The sequence below is a fragment of the Panthera uncia genome, chromosome A2, assembly GCF_023721935.1.
Source record: "Panthera uncia isolate 11264 chromosome A2, Puncia_PCG_1.0, whole genome shotgun sequence".
Lineage (NCBI taxonomy): Eukaryota > Metazoa > Chordata > Mammalia > Carnivora > Felidae > Panthera > Panthera uncia.
In genome coordinates this window covers 41,833,858-41,848,552 of record NC_064816.1, presented here as the reverse complement: position 1 = coordinate 41,848,552, position 14,695 = coordinate 41,833,858, and the positions used below count along the sequence as shown (strand labels likewise).

General features: G+C 34.9%; 1 protein-coding gene across 1 annotated transcript in view; it reads right to left on the bottom strand.

Annotated features, from left to right (window-relative positions):
• CNTN6 (contactin 6) overlaps nucleotides 1–14,695 on the bottom strand; it is a 226,497-nt gene that overhangs the window by 46,969 nt on the left and 164,833 nt on the right. The window contains exon 11 of the mRNA XM_049640894.1: nucleotides 1,155–1,282. Within this exon, the coding sequence (XP_049496851.1) occupies nucleotides 1,155–1,282 (128 nt within the window). The remainder of the gene's footprint in view (nucleotides 1–1,154; nucleotides 1,283–14,695) is intronic.

Sequence of the window (14,695 nt, the reverse complement as noted above, 5' to 3'; positions counted from 1 at the left end):
TCATTAGATAGAGCGATAGCATAGTTCTTGAAATGTTAAGTCCATCTCTGTCTTAAAAACCTGATGACAATACAATCTTAAGGAAGTCAAGTTTTTAAAAACGTGTGACACTGGTTAGATTTTGACACAAGTTATATCAATCACATTTCCCCTGAGTGTTTCAGACAATTGTCAGCAAGTATAATGTAATATGCTTAAGACAATGTTGGCAGAAATATCTTCCAGGGATAAAGGGATAGTTGAAGTGTAGTAGCTAACTACTTTTAATTTAATATATTTATTTTTAATAGAAATGATGACAGAGCACCAATTGCTGAATGTAATTATTTGGGCTTAATTAGCTGCTCAAACTACTTTCTCAAGACAGTCATTTTAATCATCCAGGAGGCAAGGAAATGATAAAAGTGACATAGCTTCCAGTAAACATACGAGTTTTATGAACTGAGATTCAACAAAGTAAAGTGGCAAAGATGGGGAATAGATACTTGAATACTAATTATGTCCCTCGGTGATATATGGAGGTACATTTGGATTGACAGCGGCTTCAAAGTCTGAAGAATGGAGAATGCAGTTTTCTCATCACAAATTAAGTGAGCTTATATGTTAACTGTGTTGGGAATATAATAATGACTTTTACAGACACAGATATTTTAATTTCATTCTCTTTGAAACAAACTACTTATAAAGTGTATGCGAGAGAGTCTGCATTTCACCAGCTCTGCACCTAGAGTTATATAAATAAATGAACTGGTTATGTACTTGGCAATCATACATCCATGTAAAAATTCCACGTAAAATGAGAGCTTCTGAAGGGAAGTGAACCAAGAAAAATATTATCAACTGACTTTATCAAAATGTCCATAGCTTCCTACAATAAGGCATTTATGAAAATTCAAATGTTTTAGGTGCAGTTGTTAATTCTGTTCAATTACTCACTGACAGCATTTCAACTGCCAAAATATTCACATCTACCACATATCCCACCGGCAACGTAAACATACTATTAATGAATATGAGAACGCAACTCTTAAATAAATTGTGAAATCAAATATTTTACATATACACTATGATACAAGTTTGACACTATGATAGAGACTGTGATATGCATACATATCTCCAATGTTCATCAAGCACAAATGAAGATAATAAAATACCTTTTACGACTAGGCTGCCAGTGTTCTTTGCGAGGCCAAACTGATTTGTAGCTGTGCAAGTGTATGATCCGGCATCTGACCTGGTAACATTATATATCTTGAGGCTGCCATCCTCTGCGAGAAACACTCTAAAAATAAAATGCAAAATTAACAGAAGTAAGGCACTTAAAACTAAGTCTTAAGCGTTACTTTCATTTTAAAACATTACTAAAACCACGGACATATTCCTTTCCTTTATTCTATTCTTGACTGTGAGCATCTCTGAATCTCCAAAGTAGCATAAATGGCATTTGCTTTTAGTCTGACACAGTGTTGTTAATTATACTATCACTTGAATTATCACTGTTGATTTTGATGCCTATTAAAAATAAAATGGATACTTGATACTACAATGCCCATTTGCTTGATTAATAACAAATTCACTGAACATTTTGAGAAGTCACCTCCCTGGTGAAAATTGAACCTGAGGTTAGAGAAATGCAAGCTAATTTTCATATTGTTTAGTTGTGGCTTTATAAATCAGTTCTTGTTTAGCACTTTCAGTCACCAAACAATGGAGTTCTCAATGACAGTGTTTGACACGACTAGTGAGTTGGAGGAACCATCGACATGGTTCCAAAGCCAAAGGGCACAGGCTTACCCTGTTATGCAGCTGTTGCATAGAAAAAGGTAAGAGCATAAAGATAATGAAGTCTTCATGAATCAGACTGAACTAAATGGTCCTAAAATACATGCCATCATACAGTACATTATGAAGGGACAGCAGTTTAAGAAGCTCTAATCTTTCATAAAATGATTCTTAAGTTTTCTCTGAAACTCAGAAATAATCAAAAGCAAATATCAGACCACTGTTGTAATCAGGGAAACCCCAAGATTGGTCTCTTGACAGAATCACCATCAAATATTTTAATAAGCAGGAAAAAAACTGAGAAAAATTAAAGCATGTGACCAATTTTATGTCTTAAATTTAAACAACTTAAAAAAATAGCTCTTAAAACATTAGTAGGTAGCCAGGGTTGTACAAAAATAAGTGATGAAGGCTAATTTGTAACAACAATAATTTTAAAAAAATACAGACATGACCATTGGCAAGCATGCCGTATCTATAAACAATACCAAACAGTATGTGTTTAATTGCAAACCTATCATTGTGTCTAATATGTGTATCACACAAAATGTAGCTAATATAATTAACTGTCCACTTTGAAACCTAGAGAATATCAGCCAACTACAATTTTTAGGAAGACAGGTTCTGATGTCAGGTTTATTATTAGTGATGTGTTCCACATTCTGCCATCAAGTGGGTAGCAGGGGCCACATCTGGGTTTAGAATGTTCCACGGCATATAATCAGATTTTTGTTTAAGTCATTATCTAGGAGTGCTTCCCAACAGCAGACATTTGATATCTCATTTATTTTCTGAAATGTCTAGATTTCTTGATCACAGTTTACACTAAGAATGGAATCATACCATTAATGACATAGTGATAAATCTATTCTACTATGCAGCAAACTCCTGGCCAAATATAATTCTATGTCTGATTTAATTAGGAGAGGTCAGTGTGAGAAGCATTTGAGTACATCACTTACTTCTAGTATTTAGGAAAAACTAGGATTTTTTAACAGCATAGCAATGTTAAATTTTGGCCAATAAAACAATTTAAGTGATATAAAAAATATATATGCTGATATCTAAACGCCATCATCCAAATTTCCAAGCTAGAAATGCCAATGTTTATATGTCATATAATTTTTCACATAGCTTTCAGGAAAGGACAATTCATATAAAAAGTGGTTTAATATTACCCTGAGTCCACTACCCTTTTCAGGCTCATGGTAAATGTTTAGTAATGTTTGTTAAATTGAATTGAAATTGTCATGATTGAAATTGATTATTTGTATTGAAATCTTTTTTATTAATATTATTTTAATGTTTATTTATTTTTGAGAGAGAGAGAAAGAGAAAGAGTGCGAGTAGGGGTGGACCAGAGAGAAAGGGAGACACAAAATCTGAAGCAGGCTCCAGGCTCCGAGCTGTCAGCACAGAGCCCGACTCAGGGCTTGACTTCACAAACCATGAGATCATGACCTGAGCCAAGTTGGAGGCTTAACCAAGTTTCTGTGAAATCTTAATCAGTGAACCAATATTTCTCAACAGCCTAGACTGTTTGAAAGAATAAGAATTAAGACTAGGAAAAATTACTATCTGCCCAAAATTAAATAGCTCTTAAGTATTAGAGAATGAATTGAAAGTTATATCTAATTATCTCTAGCACTCATCCTCTATCCAGAAGCATCCATAGTAATTTGCAGTAAACAAATTCTCCACGTTTTTTTTTTTTCTCATTCTGCTTGTTAATTATGACGTTCAAGAAATTCCTGTTGAGTCATCATTAGATGCCCTTAGAAGAGTCATATTGTGTTTGCTTCTCAAATTTGGTCTCATCCCAGACCTCCTGAATCAAACCTTGCATTTTAACAAGATATTCACTGATCAGTCCACAATAAAGTTTGAGAAGCAGTGATCAATTAATTATAAGTTAAACTTTAGTCTGTAAAGATTATCTTTATTTCTAAGAAACCATACTTTGTTTATAAGAGCAATATGAAAAACTGTATAAAAATAAAAAAAATGTTAAATCTAGATATTTTATAAAAGTAACCAAACTAGTAACCACACTGATTTATCACTTATTAAAAACAGATGATTAAAAAATCATTCAGTAGCAATCTAAGATATAAAAAGACAGAGGTTTAACTATAACTGGAAATCTTATAACACAATAAATAGTATGAGCATTTCAACTTATTTGATTTTTTCAAACAATAAGAAGTTAAAATACAGTAAGAAAACTTAATCTATGATAATATAGATGGAATCAAACCACATAATCAGAGCCCTAATTTTATGCAGAATAATTGAACCAAAAATAGTAAAGAAAAGTGAGAATTTCCAGCTCTATTACATATTAAAATATGGCTTACCAGAAATGATTAAAAGAAAGAAAGAAAGAAAGACCCAACTAAGATCAAACTGTACTAAACAGTTGACATTTTCAGATAAGGAAGAATGCACCCATAAAAATTAACTGTAACATTTTAATTCATGGTTTTGGTAATATTCATAGAGAAAGATAAAGTTTGAATTTTTCTATTCTGCTTTTAGACTATTCTGGAAGATAGTTTAAAATGGTATCTGGAGGGTTGGAAAAGACATATTAATAAAATACATTAAAGTATTCCATCTTGATTTCATATAAACATCTTTAGTGTTTAAAACAAAACACAGCCACAAGTAAGGTAAGTTTAAGTATCAAAAAAGTGATAAAATATTCTAGTAATAAACATAAAGATTTTTTGAATAATGAGCCAAGAGAATATAGTTATAGAGAAGGAAGCATAAGGCAATAAATTGATTTACTATATAATATATATATTTATATTCATATTAGGACTTACTGTAGAAATTATACTGCTAATAGACAATAAAAGCATAACTGAAAATATGTGAGCATCATTTAATGTGGTACAGCTTCTGAAAATTCATTAGTAATTTACAAACAGAATAGAGAGTCCAGAAACAAACCCACGATTATATGCTCAATTAATCCATGACAACAGAAGCAAGAATATGCAATGAGAAAAAGACAGTCTGTCCAACAACTGGTGCTGGGAAAACTGGATGGCTACATGCAAAAGAATGAAACTAGACCACTTCCTTACACCATACACAAAAATAAACTCAAAATGGACTAAAGACCTAAATGTGAGACCTAAAACCATGAAACTCCTAGAAGAAAATATCAGCCGTAGAAATATTCTTTTAGATATGTTTCCTCTGGAAAGGGACACAAAAGCAAAGTTAGACTACTTACTAGACCAAAATAAGAAGCTTTTGCACAGCAAAGGAAACCATCAACAAAATGACAAATCAACTTATTGAATGGCAGAAGATATTTGCAAAAAATATAATCCAATAAGTGGTGAATACCCAACATATATAAAGACGTTATACAACTCAACACCCCCCACAAAAAGATAATCCAATTTAAAAATGAACAGAGGACCAGAATAAACATTTTTCCAAAGAAGACACACAGAAGGCAACAGAAACATGAAAGATGCTCAACATCACTAATCATCAGGGAAATGTAAATCAAAACCACAATGAGATATCACCTCACACCTGTTCCTAATGGCTAACATCAAAAAGACAAGAAATAACAAGGGTGGGAAATAACAAGTGTTGGTAAGGATGTGGAGAAAAAGAAACCTTCGCACTGTTACTGGGAATGCAGACTGGTACAGCCACTTTGGAAAACCATATGGAAGTTCTTCAAGAAATTAAAAATATAATTATCATATGACCCAGTAATTCTTCTACTAGGTATTTACCCAAAGGAAAAAAAAGCACAAATTCAAACAGATATATGCACACTTACATTTATTCCAGCATTACTTCTTTTTTAAAAAAAAAATGTGTGTGTGTGTGCACAAATTCAAACAGATATATGCACACTTACATTTATTCCAGCATTACTTCTTTTTTTAAAAAAAAAATGTGTGTGTGTGTGCACAAATTCAAACAGATATATGCACACTTACATTTATTCCAGCATTACTTCTTTTTTTAAAAAAAAAATGTGTGTGTGTGTGTGTGTGTGTGTGTGTGTTGAGAGAAAGAGAGAGAGACAGGGTAAGAGCAGGGGAGGGGCAGAGAGTGAGGGAGACACAGGATCTGAAACAGACTCCAGGCTCTGAGCTGTCAGCACAGAGCCCAACACAAGGCTCGAACTTGTGAACCACGAGATTATGACCTGAGCCAAAGTCAGACACTTAACCAAGTCACCCAGGCACCCCACAGCATTACTTCTGATAGCCAAGATAGGGAAGCAACCCAAGTATCCATCCACAGAAGAATGGATAAATAATGTGTGGTATGTATTACTCAATGGAATATTACTCAACCAGAAAAAAAAAGAATGAGATCTCGCCATTTGCAACAATAGGGCTGGACCTTCAGGATACAATACTAAGTGAAATATATAGTGTAAGACAAATGCCATATGATTTCACTTATATGTGGAATCTAAGAAGTGAAACAAAGAAAGAAAGAGACAAAAAAAAGTCTTAAATACAGAGAACAAACTGGTGGTTGCCAGAGGGGAGGCAAGTGGGGGTGGGTGCAATAGATAAAGGGAAATAACAAAGAAACTCTAATACCAATTTAAATATACAAATGGAAATGGAGCAATGCTAAGACTTTATTTCTTCCAAATGTATTCAGCAAATACTAATATCTATTGAGTTCAAGACTCAATGTTAGATGTTAACAATAGAAATAGAGAACTAGGGTGTTAATTAGCAAGGATACACATCTCTATGATTAAACACAGTGGTCAAAATTGAAGGAGGTTATGAACTATATTTACAAATTGACTCTGCACAGGTACTGTACTAATTGTATAATAAATACCAAATCGCTGAATCTTTAGGTCAGACGGGACTCACAATTGTTACCATCCCCAAGTTTCCTGATGGGGAAACTTAGACACGGAAAGTAGCAGTAATTTGCTGAAATTACCCACTACGTATTGTAGGGCCAAGATTCCGATCTCTCTTTTTCTTTAGAACAGGAAGCAACTACCTGTGCAGGTGCTTTTTCATTTCAAGTTTCTAAAGCATAGTTTACTGGTAGTATAGTTCCTAAGATCACAAACCTGAGCAGTTTACATATTTTATATATGTACATATCTTTGCATAGAATGATCTTTAACATTGGAGATTCTTTTTTTTTTTTTTTTTTTTTTTAATATTGGAGACTGTTAATCTCACCTTCAGGGTCCATATGCATATTTTCTCAGGGTTCTAAATTTTTGTGAAATCTTAAAGGCAAGTTTGATATCTCCCACATTGGGAGAGTGTTAAACATAAACATGAGATAATAATGATGGCAATACTAATACTAAGAATTCTCTTTCTTCTTTTCTATGCCATCCTATGCAGTAGACTATTATTAGCAAAGTTATTAGCAAACCTGAAGTTTAGGGTCAAACTGCTGTTACTGAATCTGGGCCCTAAGATTTAACATTTGTAACAAATGGCCAAGTTACTCAACATGCCAAGTCCTCAGCTTCTCACTTGTACCTTGGGGATATTAGTATTATCTGTGTCAGAGTTGTGAGGAGTAAGTGATGGAAACTATTGAAAATGCTAGCACTATGCCTGATTGCTAGTTAGCAGGCAATAGGTAGGTTTTTAATGAACCAGTTTCTCATTGTTCCAAAGAATATAGGCACTTTTGTAACTCCATGAACACTGACAACATTGTTTTTTTGTCACACTTCACTTTGAACAAAGAGACTCGAGAGGTGTATGCCAGGCGTTTTGAAAGGAGCCTAATGCCAGAAAGACTGTTCCCAGCATTAAGTTTCACTGCCTAAGAGGCTTCGTTGAATTCACGCAACCTCCTGTCTGTGTAATTGTCAAACTACTCTTTCTGATCCACAATGTTCTCATTTTTATTATGGGATGGAAAATAGGGTTGCTATGATAATTGAATTAATTAAATACTAGCTATTAATCTCATGCTTACTCTTCATTGATACTAATCTTTTGCCTTTGCTCTACTGCACAACTCAGACTAGGAATTTTTCTTTAAATATTTGTTTATAGTGCAAGAAAGAGAGAGAGAGAGAGCACATACCTGTGTTGGTAGGAGCAGAGCAGAGAGAGAGAGGGAGAGAGAGAATCCCAAGCAGGCTCCATGCTGTCAGAGCAGAGCCTGACACAGGGCTTGATCTCACAAACCATGAGATTATGACCTGAGCCAAAATCAAGAGGCAAATGTTTAACCAACTGAGCCTTCCAGGTACCCCTAGGATTTTTGATTCTCATTTTGACTCTTACTCATGCCTGATGTCTTAAAATCCTTTTGTCTGATTGGATTCAGCAGCGCATTTTGAGGTTTTCACTAACACATGGTTATCAGTCCCTGATTGTGTTGGATTTGGCATTATGTTCTGATACTCAACTTACACTGTATGTATATTTCCTCAACACTTTCAATATAATCAATTCACACTTTAGCAATAAACACCCTTCCTCCCCCTTCCAAGTCTCTATTCTTAAATATTCACTTAATTAGAATATTTAAACTGTTCACACAATCGAATAGAAAAACTTTCCCTAGGGGCACCTATATGGCTCAGTTGGTTAAGCCTCCAACTTCAGCTCAGGTCAGGATCTCGCTGTGTGAGTTCAAGCCCCGTGTCCAGCTCTGTGCTGAGAGCTCAAAAATAAATAAACATTAAAGAAAGAATAAAAAAGAAAGAAGAAAAAAACTTTCCCTATATTACCAAAGCTTAGTACTCTATTCAGATGATTAAATCACAAACTAAGGCATTTGCATTTAAAATGTTCTGTGAAAATTAGAATTTAAAGACATTTACATGTGTAGATGTATCATCACTATTCAACATTTGAAAAATTAATAGTTGGCATTTGTAATGTACCACACTATTCCTCTAATTGCATTAAAAGTTAGAAATTCAGAACTACATGCTCTATCTGACAGTCAGGTGACATTGGTAGATTTTTATAGGGGCATGAGAAAATGGAAAATGTGGAAAACTGCACCACCAACATAGGTAAACATTTCAAGGTTAATGGATAAGTTGAAGGAACACTATACATTAAGTGACTGAACATCCAACATTTCAATCTTTCTACTGTCAAGGAATGTTAGTGGCATAAACAGAAAACAAAAGTAATATTCAACCCATTTGCCAGATTTCATATCCTTTGACTTCTTCTTGATGAGTTATTGTGAACGAAATACCAGGGAGATGAATTACCAATCAAGTGAAGTCATAGGACTCTTTTACCTGAAACATGTATGTCAACTCTTGTGTCATTATAAGGAACTACAGAAAGACTAATGTAGAATGTTTTTATCCTTGCTTTCCTGGGTTGCATGTGATAACCTATTCATCCTACACGTCCTAAATATAATAGAGATTCACATTCACATATAGTTATGACTACAGTGGATCTAATGTATATTCAACCTTTGGTTACCCTACATACAGAAAACAAATCTATATACATAGATCCCATATGAATAAAAATGAAGAAGGCTCTTATTTTGTTTGTTTGATATCAGCCATCACCCATCACAAAGTTTGAGGATGGAGAATACTAGCAGTAGCTAAATTTCATGAACTAAAAGAAATTAGGACATCGCACAATTATAATTTTTTATTGCTGAAACTAGAGCAATACTGCTATTTTTATAGTTAAATTATTAACTGGAGTATTGCTTCCAGTTCTGTCTAAAGATAATACCGTAGACCATGAAATTTTAATTGACGGACTAATTTTACTGATATCTCAAAAATGTAAAATAGATTGGATTAAAATGAGTTAGATAAGAAGTAGGAAAGTGTGTATAAATTCTAACTCTACACAATTTAGGTTTTAGGTAAAATATCCCACTGGAATCCATTTTAGATCAAATGTTGATATTACATTTTAATAATTTTAGCACCTGATTATCATAGTTAAGGTATAATATCTATGCCAATTTCACTGTCATTTAATAAGCTATCTTTTAAAAATTCCTTATTTTAGCAAGCTACAAAAAATGACTGACATGATCTACAAACAAGTAAATAGCAAAGCTTGCTCATTTAAATCAGAATAAAGTTCCTCCTTTCCATCTTTTTATGTCAATAACTTTAAATAGCTCTAATGGCAATTATGCACAAGAAATAGCTTACACCTCTGGCCAAGGGTAATTTAAAGATTTAATCAATGAATTAGTGCAACCCTATTTTATCATTCCTTCCATGACCATCAGAGCAGTAAGAAAAAAAGAAAGAAAAATGAGATAAACCCACACAAACAACAAAAAAGAGAAAGAGATGAGATAGAATAAAAATGAAGTGCTGTCTCGAGAGATGATTGAATGGGTGACAGAAAAAATCTACCTCTCTACTAAATGATGTAGATCATTCTCAGTAAAGCACAATACACTTACAATATCGAGTCAGTTCTAAACGAGAGGAAATGTATACCAGAACATTCAAGAAAATTTATGGAAGATGTTATTTGTCTCTCGTTTATCTGCCATTCAAGAAAAAAGCACAAATATTCTTTTCAGGAAAGCATTGTATAAGTCTCAGAGAGAAAACAAATGTTCATAATTTGCAAATATTTCTTAAGAGTGTCTCCTTCATAGAACTGCCAGATGAAAACCTGGATAGAGGCTCTTCCTCAAATACCTGAGGATTTGCACTCCAATTTGCTTAGCTGAATCTCATCCAACTTCCCAAAGCTACTCTTGATTCCCACTGTTTCAGACATTCTCTCAGGTTATCTTAGTGTCATTGGTTGTCAAAGGTCCAGATAATACAAGCCCACCCGCAAAATGGCAGCCAACAGATAACCCTTTTTCTTTCCTTCCAAAGACTTTTCCCATGTAGTTTCTGCCTGGAGATACTCTATGTGGCTGACTGATGCCAAACTACCAGTTATGAGTCTGTGTTCTTAAAATGAGTCAGTGGCTAGTGCAATAAAATAGCCTGCATTTTGCTGCCTGTCTTTAACTGCCTCAATCTTAGCTCTGTTTCCTGGAGAACCTGGGAAAGCAGCTTTCTCTACCAAACTGCAGCACTTTTCTTCCTCTTTTTCAAAATATTAAAGATTAGTAATTTTTAATAATTTAAACATAGCCAGGATGTAGTCTTCTGATCCTGAGTCAGCACTTTTTCTATTGAATCATTATATGAATCATTATGCTGCCTTGTATTTTGAATTTTCTTTTTTTTTTAATTTTTAATGTTTATTTGCTTTTGAGAGAGAGAGAGACAGAGACAGAGAGAGAGACAGAGACAGAGAGAGACAGAGAGAGATTGAGCACGAGCAGGGGAGGGCCAGAGAAAGAAGGAGACAAGGAATCCAAAGCAGGCTCCAGGCTCTGAGCTGTCAGCACATAGCCCGATGTGGGGCTCAAACCCACGAACCATGAAATCATGACCTGCGCCGAAGTCAGATGCTCAAGTGACTGAGCCACTCAGCCGCCCCTTTCTTCTTTTCTTTCTTTTTTTTTATCACAGGAATTTTAGGTTCATAATAAAATTGAGAGAAGGGTACAGATATCCCATATACCCCTGCACATGCATAGCTCCTCCCATTATCAACATTCCCACTGGTGGTACACTTGTTACAAGTGAGGAATCCACACTGACACATCATAATCATCCAGGGGCCAGAGTTTACCTTAGGATTCACCCTTAGTGTTGTACATGCTTGGGGTTTGGAAAAAAATATTTAATGACAGGTATCCATCATTATACTATCACACCAAGAATTTTCACTGTCTTAACAATCTTCTGTGCTCCAACTATTCATTCTTCCTTCTCCTAACCCCTGGCAATCTGATATTTTACTGTCTCCAAAGTTTTGCCTTTTCCAAAATGTCACATAATTGCAATCACCCAGTATGTAACCTTTCAGATTGGTTTCTTTCACTTAGTAATATGCATTTAAAATTCCTCCATATCTTTTCATGGCTTGATAGCTCATTTCTTTTTAGCACTTACTAATATCCCCGTGTCTGGATGTGGCACAGTGTATTTATTCATTTACTTACTGAAGAATATCTTGCTTGCTTCCAAGTTTTGGCAATTATGAATAAAGATACTATAAATTATAGAGTACAGGGTTTTGTACGGAGACAAGTTTCAAGTCCTTTGGATAAATGTTAACAGGTATGATACGTGCATTGTATGGAAATAACATGTTTAGTTTTGTGGGAAACCTCCAAACTGTTTCCTAAAGTGGCTATACCATTTTGAATTCCCATCAGAAATGAATAAGAGTTCCTACTGCTCTACATCCTGACCATTTAGTGTTTGTATTCCAGATTCTGCCATTCCAATAGCCCTGTAGTAGTATTTCAATTTAATATGCATATTCCTGATGACATATGATGTGGAGAATCTTCAAATGTGTGTTTGCCATCTGTATATCTTGTTTGGGGAGGTGTCTGTTCAGGTCTTTGACCCATTTTTTTTATGATAATTATTTTCTTATCCCTGAATTTTAATCATTGTTTGTGTATTTTAGATAACAGTTCTTTATCAGATGTGTCTCTTACAGATATTTTTTCCTAGTCTGTGGCTTGACTTCTCATTCTGTTGACATTGTCTTTCACAGTGCAGTTGTTTTTTTACAATTATTTTAATTAAGTCCAGCTTATTGTATGTTTTCTTCAGGAGTCTGCCTCTGGTGTTTTATCTAAAAAGTCATGGCCAGGGGTGCCTGGGTGGCTCAGTCTTCTGAGTGTCCAACTTTGGCTCAAGTCATGATCTCGCAGTCCATGAGTTCGAGCCCCGCGTGGGGCTCTGTGCTGACAGCTCAGAGCCTGGAGCCTGCTTCAGATTCCATGTCTCCCTCTCTCTCTCTCTGTGATTCTTCCACACACACTCTGTCTCTCTCTCAAAAATAAATAAAAATTTTGGGGTGCCTGGGTGGCTCAGTCGGTTAAGCGTTCGACTTCAGCTCAGGTCATGATTTCGAGGTCTGTGAGTTCGAGCCCCGCGTCAGACTCTGTGCTGTCAGTTCAGCCTGGAGCCTGCTTCGGATTCTGTGTCTCCTTCTCTCTCTGCCCCTCCCCCACTCACTGTCTCTTTCTATCAAAAAATGAATAAACGTTAAAAAATTGTTTTTAATAAATAAAAATTAAAAAAAAAATTTTAAAGTCATGGCCACACCCAAGGCCATCTAAGTTTTCCCCCAGCTCCTTACCTTCTGGGAGTTTTATAGCTTTGTTTCTATGTTTAGGTCTATGATCCATTTTGAATTCATTTTTGTGAAAGGTGTAAGGTCTGTGTCTAGATTCATTAAAAAAATTTATTTTGCATGTTGGTGTCCAATTGTTCCAGTAGTATTTGTTGAAAAGACTGTCTTTGCTTCATTGTATTGCCCTGGCTCCTTTGTTATAATTATCTTTTTAGACAAGTGTTCATTCTCTAAATAGACTGTAAAGCTGAGTTTTTTGAGGTAACTGCGGGGATTTTAAGACAATGGACTCTAAAGTCTGCTTGCTTTGTCTGTGTGCTGTTTCTCCCTTTATGGCTGTTGCACATTGGAAGCACTTGCTTGATTTCCTTGTAAGATATACCTGTACCTGGGGATAATGGAAATAATAACAACATTGGTATGTTTTGAGAATTACATTTTAAAATATTTTTTAAATGCTGGACATTAACTTGGAAGATAATGAAAGCCCCCAACATGGTAACTGTTACTCTTTATTTCTTTGTATTTTCTAAGAATACCTACAATTCATAAATACTTAATAAATACGCTTTTTGATTGTATTTACTCTGAAATCTTTAGCCTTTTTTTTGTAGGTCTACGTGTATATTTATTCATATTATGAGAACATACAGGAAACTAACAGAAAGTCAATTAGCCAAATAATGACTTTGCTTATACCTCTACCTAGCGTCCATTTTTACACACAGGTTATTTGTCTAAGTGGCTTTCTGTTACTTTGCAGACTGCCATATAAAGTAGCACAAGAAGAGATACATTCAAATCAGTCTAACCAAGGATAAGACTTGAGTATATACAGCAAACCTTAATCATTCTTTCGTGCAGTTCCAATCTTGAAACTGAAGTTTTAACAAAGGCCATCCTAAAATCTTTTAAAGTTATTGTGTTGATATGGACTCTGTTGGGGGGAGGTGGGCATTCCTAACTAACTGACTCACAGAAAATACAGCAGTTATGTCTGTAGTATTTTCTTTGCCTCTGTCCTAGCTCCAGACAAATAATAGTGTTTCTTGGGTCTCTGGAACAGAGTTACATTAGGCACAGCGTGTTTAAATTTATATGTGCAATGGGAGGTGGCTAAGGCAAGGAAAGTAAAAAATGAAAACCTACATGAAGTGGCATCACTAATTGGCAGCACAAATAAATTCAACATTGCTATGTTTTGCCACAAGGCACATTTCTCTTGGTGCCCTAGAGGAAAACAGGCATGCATGGGTGCCGTTATGTTACCCCTTTATCACCACTCCCAATAAACTAGAGGAACATAGATTTTAAACACATTAAATAACTAAAGATATGCTTCCCTAGAAAGGATTAATCAAACATAATTTGGGGGTCATTACACAGCGAACTGTAAGGGTTTAACTCGCAAAGGATTGTTGAGAAGTGTTACCTGGAGATTAAAATGCACTCAAACACCTCTCAATTTATATGGAAGTCAAAACGTCACTGCTACCAGTGTCAAATTTTTTTTTCAATTCCTGACTTTCTGCAGTTGTATTTTATGCCTCGTGTAATTAATCGGTGCCAACAGCCAAATGTTTCAAAGTTAAGTCCCAGGTTCAACTGTCCTAAATTCCAAAGCAAAAACCAAGCATCAGATATTCAGACCTTAAAATGTATCAAAATATGACTCTTTATTTAATATATGCAAATAATTTAAGCACCAGCTTTGTAGTGGCTGACACACAACACAA